Here is a 20,413-nt window from a genome sequence, read left to right as displayed (position 1 = left end):
TTCTTGAGCACACACCAGCACATATACAGTGGAGAGCCCCGGACGGGGGTGACCTTTCATCACCTCTCCCTCTGGTTCATATCACCAGATGTAGACATACTGTCACGCGTACAAATATTTCCACTAGAGGTGTTGACAGAGGGCAAGAGCCTTAAAAACAGGCCAAGTTTTCTTTTGTGTTCTTTGAAATCAAACAAGTAAAAATGAGGCTTGTTTCATAAAGAACAATGGAAGTTGTGCTTAGCTCTGCAACATTAACATATGAATTATTTTGCACACGTTGAGTGCGGGCATGTCAGCAAGATGTATAGTAGGATTAAGGAAGTGTAAACTTGTTTGCTTTTTGTTGGGAGCAGCACAACAATAACACCACTGTATATTTCTTTGAATGCCAGCCAACACCTAATTATAGCTAATTACCAGCGGCCACTTTGTGCAGTATGATACGTCTTCTTTCTGCGAGTCATTCCCAGTAATTACGCATATATCATGTCATCTAGTGAATAATTATTGCATAAAGGATCCTCTGGTGGCTCTTTTTGCATTGGACAGAGGTGAGGAATGGCCCGCGTCCACCTGGACAGTGTTTTCGGGGCCAGGCCGGTCCAGGCTTGGCTGCAGCGTGCCATAACAGACAGACAGTGCTTGCCAGGCCTCCGCCAAGATTCAAGGGGCTGAGCGATCATAGTGCGCTGCATCCTTTGACCCTGGACAGAATCCACATGAAAGTTTACCTGAATGACAAATGGGGGGAGAGGGACGAAGGAAGAAAGATGACTTTGGACGAGGAGGAGTAGGAAATACAATACACCGACTGCAGCTGATGAAACACACAGTAGTGGGCTCACAGGGACAAGACGGTGCTCAGGATGAAATCACTGAGAGCTGAAACTTGGTTTATTTATTTTTTTTCAGATATTTAGATGTTATACATTTGTGTGCACCACAAAATCAACTGAACTGCACTTTTCCTGTAGGAGGTCACATAAAGCCTCTGCAGAAAACCATGATTGTGCATTAAATCTATTCTTTTCTATTATGTTGCACAGCCTCTAACTTCTAACTGAGGTTGTGCGTGACCTTCTGGCTGAACTTTGGACAAATTGCACAAAATATAAGTAATACTTTTAAAAAAACTTAAAACTTAAGTGCATTTACTCTACAGTCTGAGATGGATACTGTAGCCCAATTTGCTTTACTTTAAAACCATTCAAACTATTAGTGTTAGTTTCTCTTAGGATTTCTTAAACGTTTGCATTCACATGTCCATGTAGATATAACACTAGTTCTCATAAATGCATCCACACAGTCACAGGATGAGCCAGCTGGCAGCGTGGGCAACCCCACATCACCATTACCATCCGTCCATCCATTATCCAGACCGCTTATCCTCGCAAGGGTCGCGGGGCTGCTGGAGCCTCTCCCGCTCGTCGCTGGGCGAGAGGCGGGGGGCACGATCGCCCGCGTCATTATCATAGAAATTCTCAATCACGGGGAGCCGCTGGTAATGAAGCAGTACCAGAGGGAAGCCTCGTACGTACAGTATGAATGAGAGCGCTCGGAAATGAAGCGAGGGAGACGCACAGAGAGCGACTGTGGGAGCAGCCAATAGAGATGTGTGTGTAGCTGCTGCAAACGAGTGGGAATCACAACTTACTCTCTCCGTGCCCCCACTCTCAAATTAACTTCATTTAAAATACATAAGTCTCCTCTTGTCTTGTCCCTGCTGTTCCTCTATCCCTCCATCTCTGCATTCCTTCATCCATGTCTCATTCCAAGGTTGACTTTCTCTTCTTTCGACACCAGTGGGATGAGCATTTCATGCATGAAATGACTCCCGCCGTCCCCTGGTCTGCTCTGCGAACTCACAGTGAAACCAGTGATGTACATACATCCTGGTGTTATGGATTTAATGATTTCCCCGGAGCAAGCATTAGACAGACTACATGTATGTATCACTGACTACATCAACTCAGTCTCCCTTGACCTTGCACATTATTGCACTTCTTGGCATTTGTGCAAACGTGTGTCTGTGCCCGTGTGCATCTTTCCTTTAACATTATCTATCCAGCATCCTGTTATCACTGCTCATCTGTTTTATAGGCACTAGGTCAACATGCCCAGTCTCCCAATCTCAAACAACTGAACTCTCTCATGGCCCATGCCGACCCCTGTCCACTGCTGCAAACACGATGCTTTGAAACCAAGAAAGTGACAATGAAGCCACGTTTATTTCTGTTGTTGTTTGTATCCGATTAACCAATATTAGTGCATTTTAAATAATGCAGCGGATTTTCTCTCTGCTGCAAAACACGAGGCTTTAAATGCTCATGTATAATTGAATAAATTTATGCTAATGTGATTGTTTTACACTTAGCTGGCTTTGTAGCGCTTACGCTGTGGAATAAATAGGCTACACAAGCGGAAGGAAGCACAAACCGAAGCAATCCCTCCCTCGCAGCCTCGCACCTATCCTCTCAAAGCCGCTGCAGGTCGCGCTACACTGTGAGTGAGCTGAGGTGATTCCAGGGGATGGAGGGGGGGGGCATGTCTCCCTTCTTACAATAGCCTCTGATGCTCGTATAATGCCAGTGTGAGACTGGGCCATTCCTTCAGTCTGCATGAAGTTCACCTCATGTCGGCTGCAGCTTCACTTGTATTAATCCTAAAGGATTCATCTTTGTTCATTTACTATAACTCTCCACAATGTTGAGCAAAACTAAGTGTCGGCATCTAGAATCAGACAGGAGCAGCATGTTTATCCTCTATATACGCTTGAGGAAATGTGTGATTTCTTTGGACTCAGTCATTAGCGCTACATGCCAACATGGATTTTGATGTTCTTATTGAGCAAACTAGTGGCAGAAAAAAACATTTCTAACATTATTCACGGACGCCCTCATATATACTGCAAATATGCATAGATACAGGCGTCCGCTGTCCTTCGCTCACCAATTAGTTGTTTTACCTTTTTTGATAAGTGCAGCACTATGTTAAATAAACATGCACGGAGGCCTGCTGGTGTATGTGCCAATTAAGAGCTACTTTATTAGACTGCTGTGAACAGCAGCATGTGAAGGTGTGTGTTTACACCGGAGGGAAGGTTAGTGAGCGTAATTGAATCATATTACTTCCTCCACATGGCTTGTCAAGGCCTTTTTTATGATTTGGAGCTAATCCATAGGGATGCTAAACATTGATTTAGCCATGCACTGATAAGTCGGACCGGTATGCAGAATTGCAAAAAAGCTCTGTGAACATTAATTTGGTAAAACAAACATTTAGTGGTGAAGACGGGACGGGCGTACTGTACATGCACCAGCAACGCCTCACGACTCGCCCGGCTCTTTCTCTTCTCTTCTCCCACCACCAGCTCATTTCGCGAGGCTGCGTTGTATATGTTTTTTTATTTTAAAATGTATGTTCAGCTGTATTTAAGCATTCCTGTTGGGACTTTGGTGGATGATTCAACACAGCGGCCGTTGGTTCAGTCCATGGAATCTGTTTATGGCAGCAAAAGAACACTGGCCCTGTGCTGTGGGTGCTGCAGAAGTGCTGTCTCCGTCTCTGCTGGAGTACGCTAAAACGCCGGCCCGCACACATTAGTCTTCAGATGACCAGTTGGTAATAAGAAAGCGAAGGAGCTCATCCATGGGCTTTTATTGGCTTTTATGTTTTTCATCAGCAGTTATTAGTAACAGTGCTGACCAATCCATTGCTTGGCTTGATGGGCTATAAAGTCTTTATTGGCTCCAGATTGCTTGATGAGGAGCGCGAGAAGTATCTGTTTCGACTCAGTGTGTTTCCAAAGAACTGGAATTGAAATGGCTCTGAATAGGCTGTGCTTTTTTTGGGGGGGGGGGGCGTTGAAGTGACATCATTATGCAGAGTTGCTGCTTTACAGTAAGCTGGCGTGTAGGATGGGCTTCACCGCCAGTTAGTTCAGCCAAAAGGGAAGGTCAAAGGTCCATCTGTCACGACAGAGAGGAATATTTAGTGCGGCAAGGGAGCATTGTGTTGTTCATTTAAGTAATTTGAATATCATTTGTTCATTCGTCCAAACCACGTCCTGTAACGTCTTCTCCCTCTCTCTGTTCTGCATTGCAGCAGGTGCAGTGACAGGAGCCGGTCCTTGTAACGTGAACTCCAACGCGATCTATTAAATTTTAGTTGGCATCGTGGCTAAAACGCACTCACACACACGGATTGCATTTTGGTGCTGGTAGTATGGAAAGTGATAAATACTGGGAAGTGCGCTACTGTGGAGAGCGAGAGTGGTGCTGAATACTGGAAAAGAGGAGGTGATAAATTAGTCTGGAATACCAATGTACTGGGCATATCCAGCTCTCGACAGATGACAGAAGGTGTGTGTGTGTGTGTGTGTGTGTGTGTGTGTGTGTGTGTGTGTGTGTGTGTGTGTGTGTGTGTGTGTGTGTGTGTGTGAGAGAGTGAGAGAGAGAGAGAGAGAGAGAGAGAGAGAGAGAGAGAGAGAGAGAGAGAGAGAGAGAGAGAGAGAGAGAGAGAGAGAGAGAGAGAGAGAGAGAGAGACCAAACCTGTGCAAAAGACCCCAGGCCTCCATATGCCCAGCTTGCATTTAGCTTCTCCAGACCCACAGCACCAGGTGAGCTGGGTGGGTGGGGGATGGGGGGGGGGCACTGTGAGCAGTAAACACACACGCCACCGCGCGGCCCATGGGTGCTGGTTGGGATGCAAACCCGGTTGGCGCGCACTTGCCAGAGATCCGGGCCATAACCGAGCCAACAGGTGTTTGAATGCGCTCACGTGCCAAACCACTTAGGGTGATGGAATGTAAGATGTGTGAGCAGAGCCAGCAGAAAGCCGCCAAGTCTAGCTCTCTGCACAGAGGAAAAGCTGCTGCAGAGAGACGAAAGACTCCTTTTTTTCTTCACAATGATCTAAGCATATTGGTGAGATTTAAAAGCAGCATAGCGAGCAACTCTCAGCTCAGGAGCGAGTGTAGTCCTGGAGGTCATTTGTACATTTGTTTGAATAGCTTAGATGTGAAGGAAGTGACAATGTAAATTATGACAGTTGTGTGTGAGCTACTGTCTATTCCAATGATTAAACTGTTCCACTTAACTATCTGATTGTTTTGTTCATGTGTGATCATGAAATGAAACTTCCTGTGTGACTCAATCACCTGTGGTCATGTTTCAGAAACCAAACCAGGAAGTAGTCTGTGCAAACCGGGAACCATTGCTCTGTTTGGGAACGTGGTGTACAGCGGCCTGCTCAACGATCACTTCTGGCACCTCGGGTTTCCCCTCGTCACCAGACTGGTCAGTGCTCCACTTTCTCCTGTTTTCTCTGCTGTCTGATTTAAATGTTCTCTCTTCGTCACACACACACACACACACACACACACACACACACACACACACACACACACACACACACACACACACACACACACACACACACACACAAACAAACAAACAAACAAGCCCACGTCCTGCCTTGCAAAGCCAGGAAAGCTTTGCTGCACACTGCTGTGTGCGTTGAAGGCTGTGTGTGAGCCTTCACAGTCGTTGCCTTTACTACTAGATCAGCCGTGTGAATAATGCATTAGGTCCGAGCATTAACATTAACTAATCCAATATTAGCGGTATTTCAATTAACTGAAAATAAGACGGTCTCCTCTGTCACTTGCTGATTGCAAGGCCCCGTTTTATTGAGCTGCTGATAAATGTTATATTTGATAGATATTGATGTTGTCTTCCCATCAGGATACATCAGTGGGTATTCGCTGGCTCGCGCTGATCACTGGCTCTTGAGCCTGTAAGACACGTACGCCTTCAGATTCGTCTGCTCGCCCGATACCGTTGATGAAAGACGGCTAATTCTGGTTTATGGCAACAGGGTCTTTTCATTTTTAATAAGCTGAAAATAGAACAAGTACTAGACTATATTTCATTTTTGAAATTATACCTTTGCTCCATAAATGTTTCTTATTATATTAGGTTCATTCAGTCATTGCTTTGCAGACTCAGATGACTAATAAAAGTAAATGATATATTATTATAGATTAAGCTACTCTGCACTATATCAAATATTTAAAATTAGCTCCAGCTTTGCCAGCATCAACTTTAATGACATAATGTATTGATAGCAGTCATAAGGAATAATAATTCATTGTGTACTGTAGTATAACGTTTACTTCTCTTACTTTAAGTCTGTACAGGTTTTTTTCTAGAAACTAAATTTTTAATGTGAGAAGGATATTTGTGTAATATATCGAGGGCATGAATACTCACTATCGCATTATGTTCCTGCTGGAAGAGACTTGTAGCACGTTAAGTGGAGCTGCTGCATGCTCGTCCCAAGGATGCTGCATCACTATCAGTCCAGGAAAACTATCTGCATTCACAGTGAATTAATTCATTACCACTGCTTTTTCTAAGTAGTCGCCTCATTGCTGCGGCGCTCCCCTGCAGTCGCCGTTGGACTGCGTTTCATTCAAGCCAGCTGGCCACAGGCTGCGGAGTCATTTTGCACTCGTTCTCAGGCTCCGAGCGTCACACTGTCTTTGCGGTGCACACCTCCCGCGTCGGCATGCGGTGGCGAGAGCACCGGAGCTGCTGCTCGGGCTGCACTGTGCCATCTGTGTAGTAAAATCATCTGGAATAATGCAGCTCCTGCAGCATCAGATGACTAAAGCCAGACAGGCAGCACCGCCACCTGTTTTTCCTTTGAATGCTTCATACATAAACACAATCCTAAGTGATTCTCCCCTTTTTGAGGTCCGGTAAAATAACAATCGACAATTCACTTATTAAATCTTAATAGCTTATTCACTGACGTGGTCTCAGAGTGCATTGACAGTGTTGAATACAGGAGACGTTTGCTCCTTCCAGTTGCTCCAGTTCACCAAATAAAAGCCTGTATAAATGTAATGACTTAATTTGACCATTACTCAGCATTAACTATTAATATGTTTTACTTTGCTGGATTCCTAATCTATGATTTTCGATAAAAAAGACTAAATATTCCTTTCATCATGAAGGAATAAAAGGCGGCTGTTTATTGAATTTGTGACTACATGCTACATGTTACATCTTGACCATTGCTGTGTCCAGGGATATAAATCATTAACGAAGCGGCTGCTCCTCTGCTATTCGTGTGTAAAATTACACTCTATGGTTCTTTGGAATGAGACTCTAAATGAAAAACACACATCATGTCTGCTGTTTAAATACATACAGCCCATAAAATACCAACACTTCTTTACCAAGTCCTAGCACTTCAGACCTTTTTGCTGCAGCATATAATCTTATTTATACGCCAAGTGCATCATTTCTTGATGGGTTCCCAACACAGAGACTACCTGAGTCCAGAGTGAGTCACACTTGTAACTGGAAGAAAGTTGTTTTATTTTCTCACTGTATTGATTTTCTGTTATTGTCAGATATCTAAACGTGACCCTGAATTTAAGCAGTTGTGTCAATCATCGTAGGATCATTATTTGACATTATGAACAGACTTTGCTTTATTTACTGTAGTTACACTTTAAAAACATTTTTCAAATTTATTAAAACAAAACAATTTAAAACATATTTAATTACTACTCCACTACTCTCAGTTGATCGCACACATCCTTTATCCCATGTCAAATCTGTTACCAAACATGTCCTTCACTGACCCAAACTTTATGGATCACAACTTCTTTATTCACTATTAACACACTGCATCTTACTTTTCACCCATTTGTTTTTTCCTGCACGTGTTCAAGCGGTCATAATAAATGAAGAAATCTACCGAATGTAAAACGCTGTATGCTGCGCGTTTGTGACATTTTAGAGTTGTTCTCAGTAGGAACCAGTGGCCTGGAGATAAGGTCCACGAACAGAATAGGAAAATCAGCAAGCGTACTGCGAACACATCGCTGGGTTTGGTCTTTTAATGAGATTTGTTGACAATACGAAAATTAAAAATGCTTTGCCCCACTAAGAAGACCTTTCCCACCATATTAGCTATTTAAAAAAAACATTTTGACTAAATAAGACTGACCTTTTAAACTGAATATACACTTTTTAATTATGGGATTGCACCATGGACACTAATACATCATAGCAAGGCTTTTTTTCTTGCTAAAGTTCAAAACAACACAGCATAAATCACAAGAGACTATATACAGTACATGATGTGTTGCTTCTGGACTTAATCCAGACAGTGAAAGTGTTTACAGTAAAATAGCATACAGTATTTGCTGTTGTAATTGTGTGAATATAAATGGGACTTTGGACTCTGACAGTGAAAATGTATGAGCACCTTTTGAGACGCTTCGCAAATTTTTGCTGTATTTTTTGGTTTGAGCTCCAAATCTCTCGGTCACATTCCTAAATGTGAACAAATGTACGAGAGCCTGATCACTGGTCGTTGTGTGTTTTAGTTTTGAACATGTTTCATCCAGGAGGCAGCCAACACAGCGTCCCAGACACTGACAGAGCAGTGTGTGTACGCAGTTTAATGCAGCAAAGAAGTTTAGGCTAGAAAGAACTCTACTGGGTAGTTATCTGGTCTGGACTAACTTATTCATGACTCATTATGGATTTGATGGCCTCATTTGAATGAGAAGAGACGCCAGCCACCTGGCAAATGACCAATAAACTGTTTCCATGTCAGACACTTCCTGCCGTGTCAAGGTGATTGTTCGTGTTTGCTATTAATTACCAGATTACCAGAGTTTCAGAACACAACTATTCTAAACCTACCACTGGACTTGTTTGATGGAACTTTACATCAAATACATTCTCTCAGTGCAGATCTTAAAATAAGTTCTTTGAATTTGCAGAGAAAGCGTAAAAAAGAATCTGACATGCATAAATCATATCTTTGAATCAGCACTGTAGACTTCAAAATCCAACCGCATTCATGTGTGGAATACATATTTTGATGCTCCACACCAACTTCGTTCCTCTTCCTTTGATGAGGCATTGACTATGAAAGCCAGTCACGCCTCGACTCGTACTACTGCTATTACTGTAAAACCCAAAAAGGAGTTCGATTCCTTGGAAGTGGAACAATAGTCCAGTGCTTCCAATGTTCCCAGTGTGTGCAGTGCAGTATTTCAGGCAGTGAAGAGTTAACGTGGCAGTGGTGTATTGACTGTACCACTGGTGGTGTGTGTGTGTGTGTGTGTGTGTGTGTGTGTGTGTGTGTGTGTGTGTAAATGTGCTGAGGCAGGCTACAACATCCAACTATTACTCCCTCTCTCTCTCTCTCTCTCTCCCTCTCTCTCTCTCTCTCTCTCTCTCTCTCTCTCTCTCTCTCTCTCTCTCTCTCTCTCTCTCTCTCTCCTGCTCTCTCAACCTCTATCTGCTTGCCTGACCCAGTCACATTGCAAACACACCCATCAATGTATATGATGATATAGGAGCAAACTCAGCACTGGTGTATGTGTGTGTGTGTGTGTGTTTTTGTGTGTGCGTGTGTGCGCGTGTGTGTACATTCGCACCAATTGTACAAACTGAGACATGCAAAACACATCAGCGTCACACTTGCCGGATCTTCGTTGCACTGCTTCGTTGCGGGTCACGCTGCTTTGGCCCGTGCAGCCAACACGCACCCAAACGAAGCACGCATGCAAACACACCGGCACGTCGTCATCAGCACTGATCAGCCTCCACCTGCAATGGGAACAAAGGCAGCATCTCCAGTTTCCACTTCCCCCCCGTTCTCCCTAGACTATTTTTTGTAAGTCAAACAAGTGCTCTGGATTTTATTTTGACAGCTCCTTTGCCTCTTAACCCCCACGTGCACCCCCAGCAGCAAACCTCCAGCCCTCCTCTGCCTCCCCTTAATGAAAGCAGCTTGTGTCGATGGCTCTTTAGCATAAGCCCTTTCTCTCTTTCCTCCCAGCCCCGTGCATATCGTCTCCCCTCTTCCTCATCTGGTGCGATCTTGCCTTGCCTCCTTCGTTCTGGCTCCTCCATCGGCTTTCCCATAACTTCTCTGCAGCCTGTCACCATCCTCCACTTCCCAGTGTGTATCTGCAACCTCGACATCCCTCCACCAGCGCGTTCTCTTCCTCCCTCCTCCCTCCGTCTCTCCTCTCTCTCTCTCTTTCTTTCGCTACCTTTCCTCTGCATCCCCCCCCCCCCCCCCCCCACCTTCCTCCTCCTTCCCCTCTGCACTTGTCTCTCCCCAGTTGAAAGCTTCTGTGCTCTTGTACCGTGTGGTGATCCCAGCGTTTTCCCACCCCCCCAGCCTCGCCGGCGCTCTTCATCCCAGGAACGCCGTCGAAGAAACTCTGTACCAGAGTTGCCCCAAAAGCGGAGCTCTGCCGGACTGCAGCAACACAGAGGGAGAGGCAAAGCAAACCAAAGCGAGACTGAGAGGTTTCAGGTATGTCAGTGAAAGAGCCGGTGGTATAGTTAACGGCGACCAAAGAAAGAAGAGGCAAGAGCTGAGTGGGCAAAGGGTGCCAGGTGGAAGAAGAAGAAGACGTGGAGGAAAGAATACAAAGCAAAAGGAGAAATTGTAACTACACCTCACAGCACTTTCTTCCTTGTTGCCTCTGTTCTTATTCTTCTTTGAGGCAGAGGAGGAGTTTTGTGAAGGCTTCAGGGCAGTGGAAGCAGCGTAGCACCGGCAGCAGCGACTCCGAGAGCTGAAGTCACGCTTGAGAGGACGAGCGCCTTCAGGCCCAGAGGGACACGTACAGCAAAAAAAAAGGGACTTTCCAACTAGCTAAACTCAAAGAAAAACGGGCAATTAGGCGGCCGCTAAACAATCGGTGGGCGCTCGGCAGCTCCCCCCCCTCCCCCCCGCAGGAACGAGTGGCCGACGAGGAGCAGCACAGATCGCCTGAAGAGCGCAGAGTGGAAGCGAGGAGGAGCGCTGGCCTCTGTGGTGTCCTCGCGTACCCGCCGTCTTCCGCCCGCCGTGCTCCCGTCCCCTCTCAGCAGCGATGATGATGTACTTCTGGGTGAGTAGCGAGGCCCTGCAGCGGCGCGAGCGGAGGCTCGGGCACGCGGGCGTTAGCGCAGTTTTTGCCGCTTCCCTCGTCCCAGCTGAGCAAAACGATTTGATTATTGATCTTTTCATTTTTACCTGTGTGACCAAAGGCTCGGAGATTCGTATCGCGTCCTAATGATATTTATTGGCGTTGACGAAGCAAAGTGATCCCTTGGCTCGCTGCTGCTGTAGTAAGCAGGAGCATGTCTTGTTTTACGAGCCTGACCTCGCGGACTTTACTGCAAGCGCTACAGCAGAAGGAGCATTTATCCTCCGTTATAGAGGTCACGTGTGAGAGGAGAGCGGCTTGTTTGGAATCGCGAAATGCACTTAAGGACATGGATGGGCCCTCGCAGGGCACCCATGTTAGAGTCTATTGATTGGAGAGTCGCAGACACAAGGGTCATGTGACTTTGGGGGTATTTCATCCACTGCCAGTGTCAAGTCCCTGCCGAGTTTAATGCAGGGCACCAGGTTCAGTATGTGATCCTGTTGGGTCAAACTAACGGATGGGCAACTTTGTGTTAAGGCTTTGAGGTAGAATGACATTGTGCTTCTCTGTATAAAGTACATTTGTGTAGTATACAAAATAAGAAAATATGAGCTGAGGATACTTGAAGTAGTAGATAAATGTGTTGGATTTGGTAATAGTCCAGTTAATGATGAGTTGATTATATGCAGGCAGAAGCTTCTCATTGATAAAGATAACTGTGCTTCTTATGTGAACCATCTCTGCATTAAACACACACATACTCATTTAGGTCAAATATAGCTTCACCCCGGTCTCATTTTCATCCATCAGCTTCACTCGCTTAGTGTACGTCCATGCAGGTCAGAGTGTTGGGCTGTAATTGATCCCTGCCAACACAGGGTGACACGGTCTAGACAAGTGGCCAGTCGATTAGAAGGCTGACACACGCGGTGGACACAGGCACGTCCACAGAGCTGGCTACCGTGCAAGTTTTTCAAAATAAAGCGTCAGCATCCGTCTTGTGTTTAAAAATGGACTGGTTCCGCCTACAGTCTTACACAGAAAGAGGTTGACGCTGCTCCAAGCCCACAGCATGAATGTATCACATCACACTGGGTCCTTTCGCTTTCAGGTCCAGTTCCCTTAGTGTTTCGAAGCGACACCGTCATTTTAAAAACAAGCTAATAACTGGCATCTGTGACGAACCCCCACTGAGTGCACCTCTCCAATTTGTGAATCTCCACCACTAAATGAAAACAAGCAAATTAAGGTGACGTTACTGGGAGATATGAGGTGATGATAACAGTGATTAATTGCCTTTTTTTTCCCCAAGCGCAGCAGCATCACATGACAGTTTGTCAAAATACACCCAAAGAGTTAATAAGGTTTTAGCAATTAAAGCTGATACAGTTTGTGTTTTACTGTGGTTCATTGTCCCGTCATTCAAAATCTTTTTTGTTTTTCCAGACGTAATTACAGAACATGGTAAAAAACATACACTTACTGTACAGTACATTGTGGTGGGGATTCATTTTTAATACTGGTGTGACTGTTGTATTTGTGCATCTGGTTCGTGTGAAGAACTGCAACTTTCTAAAATCCCAAATTAATAACATCTTCCTGAAATGAACTCAGGGTCACATTGTTAATTGCAAAATGAGATGAGCTAGGATTCCATTTCCCTTTAGAAGGAAAACGCTTTCATTGTCGCCGTCCTTTTACACGCTGGACAGTCACTAGAGATAAACACGCGCCTCCAAAAACACACATCCATCATTTCTCTGACTCCAGATTACACATTATGCAAATGAGCCGCTCCGTCGCTCTGTAATGAGGTGGGTGAGTGCAAGTGGGTGGACCGCAATCCCCCGTGGTGGGAGCGCGGCCCAGACAGGAGATCCCAGAGATCCAGCTGGACGCGTGTAGAGAAGGCTTCTTATTGATTAGCAGTGTGAAGCTGGAAGCGGTGATACAGCGCGCGCTGACCTTCCCTTCGTAGAATGACCTACGCCAGGCTCCCAGCACCTTCCCCCTGAAAGCAGGTGTGCGCTTCTGGATCTGTGTTCTGGCTCCATGACGGGGCTGCTGGATTCTGTTTAAGGCTTGAGTAGACTTACAGTAAAATGAGTGGAGATCGTCCTTCCATTAGGGGTTTTAAGTTAATTTGCCACATTTGCTGCGAGATGTCTCCATTCAATGCTTCCTCCCTCCTGACCCCTCCATGGCGCGCTGCTCTAACTACAAAAGATATTAATTTTCTGGTGATAGGTGCCATATATTTACACCTCAGTGTTGCCGACGGCAACGTTTGAATATCTGTGTCCCGAAGCAGGAGGGTTGCCTAAAGGAAAAGTAAATGGGTGAGGAGAGGAGTGAAGACAGAGATGATGCAAGTGCATCGTGGCAACCTCAGTCAATCTCTGCCTCCTTTGTGTTCGCTGCCCTCCTCCTTCCTGTCTCTCTTAGGCGTCCTCTCTCTCTCTTTTTTTTTTATCTCTGCTGTATCATTGTCTCCCGCTCGGGCCGTAGCGCCGTGGAGTAGTTAATGATAGGGAGTCTGCCGCTAGTGGCTGTCTGCAGATATGAAGCAGGCGGGCGGGGGTGCGGGGGGGCTTTGATACCGGGGCAGCAGCCAGTGCAGTTCGCATTAGCTATTCCTCTTCATCACCAGCTCACTGACGCACCCTCTCTTTCTCAAGACATAAGTGGTCTCTAAATAAACATAAACACAGGATGTTGCGGGATCATGTGTGTAAAATAGACAAACGCACACATGTTGATCACAAAGTAAAGTATAGTTATTTCTATTTTGACTAGAGTACATTTATTCAGTCTAATATATTATGATGTAGCTGTACTGCAGTGCCTTTGAACACACACACACACACACACACACACACACACACACACACACACACACACACACACACACACACACACACACACACACACACACACACACACACACCGCTGAAGATCTCCTGCTCTGACAACAGTAACAGAGTTAAAGTACTTCCATCTGTCCCTTCGGAGACTCGGCGAGAACAAAAACCTCCGGTGCAGAGGATGTGAGAGCGGTGAACGGCTGGATGAGAGAAAACAAAGCGTGTAGCCGGAACTAATAAACAGGTGCAGTGGAGTGGAGGCGCAGAGGGGAGGAAAAAAAAAAGTTCAAGAGCAAAAGGTGATGATGGAGAGAGAGAGCAGGTCAGGACTCCCAGCGCTAAACGCCGATGATCGCTGCACTTCTTGTGTCGGCGTGGAAGACGCGGTCATTTTAAAAAGGGGAGGGGAGGGAGCGTCGTGGGTCTCCCCCCTTTGCTCGCTGTGTAGGTTTGCTGGTAAATAATTGATTGTGCTGAGCAGGGGACCGCGCGGGTTAGAGCAGGAAGGAGGCGGCGCCGGGGTGTTGGAATGACGGCCGCCCGCTCTTCCTCGCCTGTTTTATCCGCTCGGAGGGCGTCTGCGATGATCGTCGCTCAGGATCAGCTCACGAGGGGTTAACGCCCACCCTGTACCCGCTGATGAACTTTGTCTGAGGCGGATCTCCTCCATCTCACTGGGAACGTTCCCCAACGCGCTGTGTCACACCGACCAAACAAACGCAGGACGAGGCTCCTCCTCAGTGATTTTATTAAATGGCCGTGACTATCACACTGCACCAGAATCAATACGTCTGCACGCGGGCAGAGCGGCTGTGCACAAGTTACACACATGGCAGCTGTAGCTTCATTACTTATTTAAATCATCTGTATCTACAGTGGATTTAGTGCTTTCCTTCCAAAAAAAAAACGCTTTAGGTTCAAACAGATAGTTTAATTTGACTGGATCCATCGAAATATGTTCTTTTGATCCTTAAACAATGATGTAACACTACGTAATTCTGATTTAGACCTGAGGCCTGAGCCGACCCCCCCACACTCAGACTATCACACAGACCCCCCACAGAGAGCTGGGTAATTCATGCTTTCTACCCGTATCTGACTCCGTGTGAGTGGGAGCTTTGTGCTTTGACTTTCCGCAATGTTCGCAACAGAAAAGGAAGAAGAGTCAACCTAATCTAATCTAATCTGGATTTCGCCAATCACTCACACAGAGCAGAGATGACTTGCATCATCAAAGACAAACACCGACAGATTCCCCCTAATGCCCGCTAATGGAAAAAAAAACGGCGCCGGAGATCAGGCAAAACGCGGTTGAAGAGACTGAGTCCAGCACAGGTGATGGAAGGAGTGAGTGTTTCAAGCAGTTTAGCCATAGCTCCCTTTATGGACATTGGTCTTAAATTAAAACAACTTAAATTGTATTCCTGTCCAGAAATATGATGCTTGTGTTGACTTAGCTTTGATTCCAGATGTTCCACTTTAGTCTAAAGGATGGTTGTACATTTCGGCACTTGAGGATGAACCCTCTTATCCAGACTCTTCATGTTGCTGTTGGTCAAGCCCTACGACCATCTTTGCCTTGTAATCCCCCCAAGCCCCATCATATAATAGCACAGCCGCTTCCATTATTCGCGCTGTAATCTCTGCGCTGATAAGGAGATTAAACGGGCGAGCAGGAGAGGGGATTTCTCGGATTTCTTCTGTGAGCAGAAAAGGATATTAGCGGATATTATCCTGGGTTTTTACCGCTGTGGGGGGGGGGGGCAACGCAGAGCTCTCAGAAGTGGGCGCCGCCGCCCGGAGCCATCGTTTGCACTGTTTATAGAAGGGCCACCAGGGAAAGGTCAGCGCTCCGGCAGGTTTTTATCTCCTCGTTGCCGCCACAGTGACAGTCCTGAGTGTTACCTGCTCCGTATCTCCCATCCCTGATCAGTGTTTAACTGAAGACGCCTCACAGATGGCCAGATGTGGGGTGTGGGGGGGAGGGGTCGTCGCATAGGGAGCATTGGATGCCGCAGTAATGCAAACAGCCCGTAGTGAGCACTTCAGAGGTAATTTTAGTTTTAGTTATATTTAGTTGTGCTGCATTGCTGCTGTCAGGTTTATTAATGCTACCAGGGAGCGCAGACCGGCACTTTGTAAACTACATCCACTGATCAGGCAGAACATTATCATTGACTGGCAGGCAAACGGAAGGCCACTGATCATATGTGCCAGCTTGTGAGCATCTCCAGAGGTGCCATATACTGGCACACACCTTCATTAGGGGCTCGTTGCACCTACACACACACACACACACACACACAAACACACTGGGCCAGTACAGTAAATGGAACAGCAGCCCAGTGACATTAATGTTATAGGTTATTGAACAATTTTAAATGATTTATAGTCCAGGGCAAAATAACATGGCAGCGTGAGAGACACACACACACACACACACACACACACACACGCTCCGGTGTTGCCCAAATAAATTACCAGAGAGTTTTACACCTCTCAACATGGCCGGTTTCCCTCCGTCTGTTTTCCTTGTACTTTCGATTTCTTCGCCTTCCTCTCCAGCTCCATCATCTCCGTGTCTCTCATGCTGTGTGCCGGGTCAGTCTGGGAAGTGGATGTCGTTTGAAGTTGTCTGCGGCTTTCACATCTCATCCCTTTGTTTGCGCGTCTCCAGCAGCTTGACATCCACAGGGTGTTTGGGTGTGAGTGCTTCGGTTCAGGTCCCGCGTTCATGCACATACATCCTCTGTGACTTTATGTTTTTGTAATTTCAGTATTCGAAAATGCTTCAGAAATGCAGATCCTAGTAGTAGTAGTACTGTCGTAGTACTGTAGTAGTGTCTTTGTCTTGTGGTGTTGTGCTGAGCAGAGCCACTGGAAGGAAATATCCCTGTACTCTCAGGGTTCAGTTCAGCGGCTTTACGACGGGGGGCTTGCACTATAAAGTCCCTTAAATGTCCGGGCAGAGCGACTTGGACGTTTGCCTTCCCGCGCTCAGCTCACCGGGGCGACGTCCAGAGAACTTTAGGGCTCCAGCGCACGTGTGAAAGCAGCTTAAGCGACTCGCGCGTAATCGCCTCACTTGCGCCTGTGAACAACAAAAACCAAGCGCGCCGCGTCTTTTTTTTTTTTTTTTTTTTCAAACTTTCATCATCCGGCGATGATTTAATTAAGTTACCAAACTATGGTGTCTGAAGCCTTTCAAGCACACACTACTGTACAGCAAGTGTTAAGAAAGTTGGATTTTTTTTTATTGCAACTTCAGCCTTCAGCTCCACCACCAGCTCTGGAGAGAGCGCGAGTTTCATGGCCAGCAGCAGTTTGTTGGCAGAAGTTGGAAACTTTTAATAAAACACAGGGAACTTCCAGTTACTCCTGCCTGAACAGAAAAGACCAGTTGGCAAAAAGAAAAAAAACATAATAAACCTAATATTCCATTAGAAATGACCAGACCAGTATTGATTGTGCTGTCAGGCCTAAGCAAATGCTGTTTTGTGCTGGCTTTTTTGAGCGGACTGTGTGAAGCACCTGACAGCTTAATTTGACAGCTGGAGCGTCTGCGTTTATCCCATCTCACCAGGTACGCTGTAGAAAGGCTCCACGTACACTACTGTACGTATCCATGGATTTTTACGAAGAAACTTCTCAGAATATTAAATCAGACCCGCGTTCTGTATTTGTAACCCGAATTTCACGAGCTGTTTAAATATTTAAAGACCCGGTGAGTTTTGTTGTGGAGTATATTATATACAGTACAGTACGGCTTCAGATTTGGGATTTAAGGGGAATTTAATTTGGGAGTCTGATACTTTACATCACTGCGGGACTTCAAAATAATGGTTTAAATATAAACGCTAACACAAAGGATCTTAAGCTTGGCGGTTTTGCCACCTGCTGTTAGTTTTTTAACGCTCTTATCACCTGTTTCATTACTGAATAGCTGACTAATGCAATTAGCAGCGGAACTCCCCGCTGTTTCAAATAATGCCGGCGACATTTGTTCAATAATAGGTTTTTAGTCAAAATTATGACCTAATTAAACCCAGTTTCACACTCGTTTGATTTGTCAGAGTTCATGTGTAATTACAGCCGAATTAATGGCAAGCAAAGTTATTGGGGCCCAAGCCGAAGGGTGGTACTAGTCAACTATTACCAGATAAACCAGATTATTAGTCTGTAAACTGCAGCACAAGTACAGCAGGTGTTTTAGGATTATTCATAGTTCATAGCTGTAACTAGAACTGGGTGCAGCACGGTGCAGTCTGTGTGTCACACCCCCCATGACTTGCAGCATCCTTCCTCCACTCGTTCTTCTGCAAATTAAAATTACATCTCTCTACATTTTTCCCGTCTTTATCCTGCCATTGAGATTTAAAGCGTCGCCCTGAGCGAACGGGGAGCGAGCGAGAACCACGGAGCGCGAGCGAGGTGATTGTGTTTGTACGAATCCTTTAATCCAGAGGAATTAGCTATTTAATGGCGAATAACCATCGGTAGATTACGGGGCTTAGGCCCCAGGAAGCCGACGCTGTGTGACGTCTACAGTACTTAAACGCTTTTCACCGGGGAGCTCACACACACACACACACATACAAAAGATGGCAACCTGTGCCACGCAGAAATGCTGCTGCAGGACAAGATACAGCCCCCCCACACACACACACACACACGATGAGTGAGCAACTACCGTGAGTAGAGGGTTTAACACAGTGGAGGAAAGTCAGCTCAGCTACAGCATCTGTTTCTCTAACAACCACAACAATGTTTGTACTATTAATAATATTGAGAACAGTAGTAGTAGAGTTGTACTGTAGGGGTTTATTACCATATGGTTAAACATGTCACAGGAAGCTTATTTAGCAGCACACCACATACTATGCAGCACTGTATTATAGCCTTTAGCCCGCATAAAGCACAACCCCTCTCTCTGGCTCACTTACACATGTTCTATAAGTCCCCACCCTCTCCCTCTCCCAGCAGTGCCAGCTGTTCCCTTTCTCCTCAACAACAGCAGCGTGGTGCTCCGTTGATTCCAGTGGGCATCAGGGCTGTGAGCAGTGCCAAGCTCAGAGAGAGAGAGAGAGACACACACACACACACACACACACACACACACACACACACACACACACACACACACACACACACACACCTGTCCCTGATGCAGGCAGGCTTCCCACATATTGCGCCTGTGAGCCGGTGCCAAGCGGTGCCAGGCTGCTGGTGCTGGGTTGAACAACAGGGAATCCAGCCTGTGATATGTGTCGGCTCAAAGTACTGTACACTTGGTTTAACATGATCACATAAGTGGCCCCATAAACAAAAGAACCTGAGGAGTCATGTCTTATCATACACACGTTTACTGTAACAATAATCCTGATAAGACGATCAATAGAATGAAACCTGATACATTTAAAGTCTAGACAGTGGGAACCAGAGATTTCAAATACAGGAAAACCGTATGAACAACACTAATAAACACAGAGTACTACAGTAGAACCATCCCGCTGGCTTTCATGCAGCTGTATGTGTATGCTACGCAAGCTGCAGTGCGCTGGGTCAATCGCCTGTCAATCACGGCCGGAATGATGTTTGCGTCCAGCCCATTAACAGCAGCGTTAATGCTGCGGCTCGTCCACGTACGATGGCCTGTCCGCTGCCGACCGCAGCCCGCTGAGAAGCGAGACAGGAAGAGAAACGTCCAAAGGCCCGGGCTTCCTCCCCGCGACTTGACATCAACAAAGAACGGCTCCTTAGTGGCTCTGAGTGTGAGCTGATTCATAGATATGTTCTTCAAGCGAGCCCAGATGCTGTGGGGCCTGACCGGCCGCCATGTTTCTTTCATGAGCTGTGGCAGCAGTGCTTGACTCTGGGCTGTGGGATTCTGCAAACAGAAAGACTGACTGGTCTGACATCAACCTGATTAAATGTTAAAATGGCCAGAGGTTTGGAGACTGCCCACCCTTGTCTCGCTGTGTATTGATATTGCCCATGCACCGAAGATGAATTGAGGGCAAACTGAAGTGGACGCGGCTTTTATACTCTTACACATATGGTGATTTGCATTCGGAGTCTTCTGAAGTAAGCTTTAAAGTAGCATCAATTATACATTTCATATTTTCAGACCTGTGAAAGACGTGCTCAGAAGCATTCTTGTTTCAGTTTCTTGATATAAGTCGATTCCAATCGTTTTTGCTTTTTTTGGCCAAACTTGAACCTGGTCTGATTTCGAGGAACCTGCGACCTTTTGCTTTAAACTGTAGCAGAAGTGGAACATCTCATTTATAAAGTTGCCGATGGACGCAAATGAGTCACTAACAGGGGAATTGATACGGTGTTGAACCCCAGGAGCCTGGAAAGTTGCGTGTGGACCGTTGCAGCAGCTAGAAGGTGATGGGTGGGGGTGCAGCACAATTACCCATCTGACAGTGGATAAATCAGCTCACAGTGCACACAGGAAATTTACAAGTCACGCTTGATAGATAATACAGAGGGCAACTCTACAGGGGACCTTTCCCTCCCTCTCGTCCTCATCCCTCTTCTGCTTATGTCCACTAATTTGCCTGTGTACCTTTA

At 46.1% G+C, this 20,413-nt stretch overlaps 2 protein-coding genes across 17 annotated transcripts in view; one reads left to right on the top strand and one right to left on the bottom strand.

The window, feature by feature from the left end:
- Window positions 1–20,413, bottom strand: part of LOC114858710 (NACHT, LRR and PYD domains-containing protein 12-like) — a 351,989-nt gene that overhangs the window by 169,721 nt on the left and 161,855 nt on the right. The window lies entirely within an intron of this gene.
- LOC114846374 (RNA binding protein fox-1 homolog 3) overlaps window positions 1–20,413 on the top strand; it is a 161,322-nt gene that overhangs the window by 103,839 nt on the left and 37,070 nt on the right. For 7 of the 8 annotated variants that reach the window (XM_055504752.1, XM_055504748.1, XM_055504747.1 and 4 more), the window contains one exon: window positions 5,180–5,301. In XM_055504752.1, coding sequence (XP_055360727.1) covers window positions 5,180–5,301 — 122 coding nt within the window. Of the gene's footprint in view, window positions 1–5,179; window positions 5,302–10,228; window positions 10,950–20,413 lie in introns of all 8 variants that reach the window. The other variant, XM_029135275.3, reaches the window with a different exon arrangement.

This window comes from Betta splendens, chromosome 19 (assembly GCF_900634795.4).
Source record: "Betta splendens chromosome 19, fBetSpl5.4, whole genome shotgun sequence".
In the NCBI taxonomy this organism is placed as follows: domain Eukaryota; kingdom Metazoa; phylum Chordata; class Actinopteri; order Anabantiformes; family Osphronemidae; genus Betta; species Betta splendens.
The sequence above is the reverse complement of the archived record's forward strand: the minus strand, read 5'-3'. Positions and strand labels throughout refer to the sequence as shown.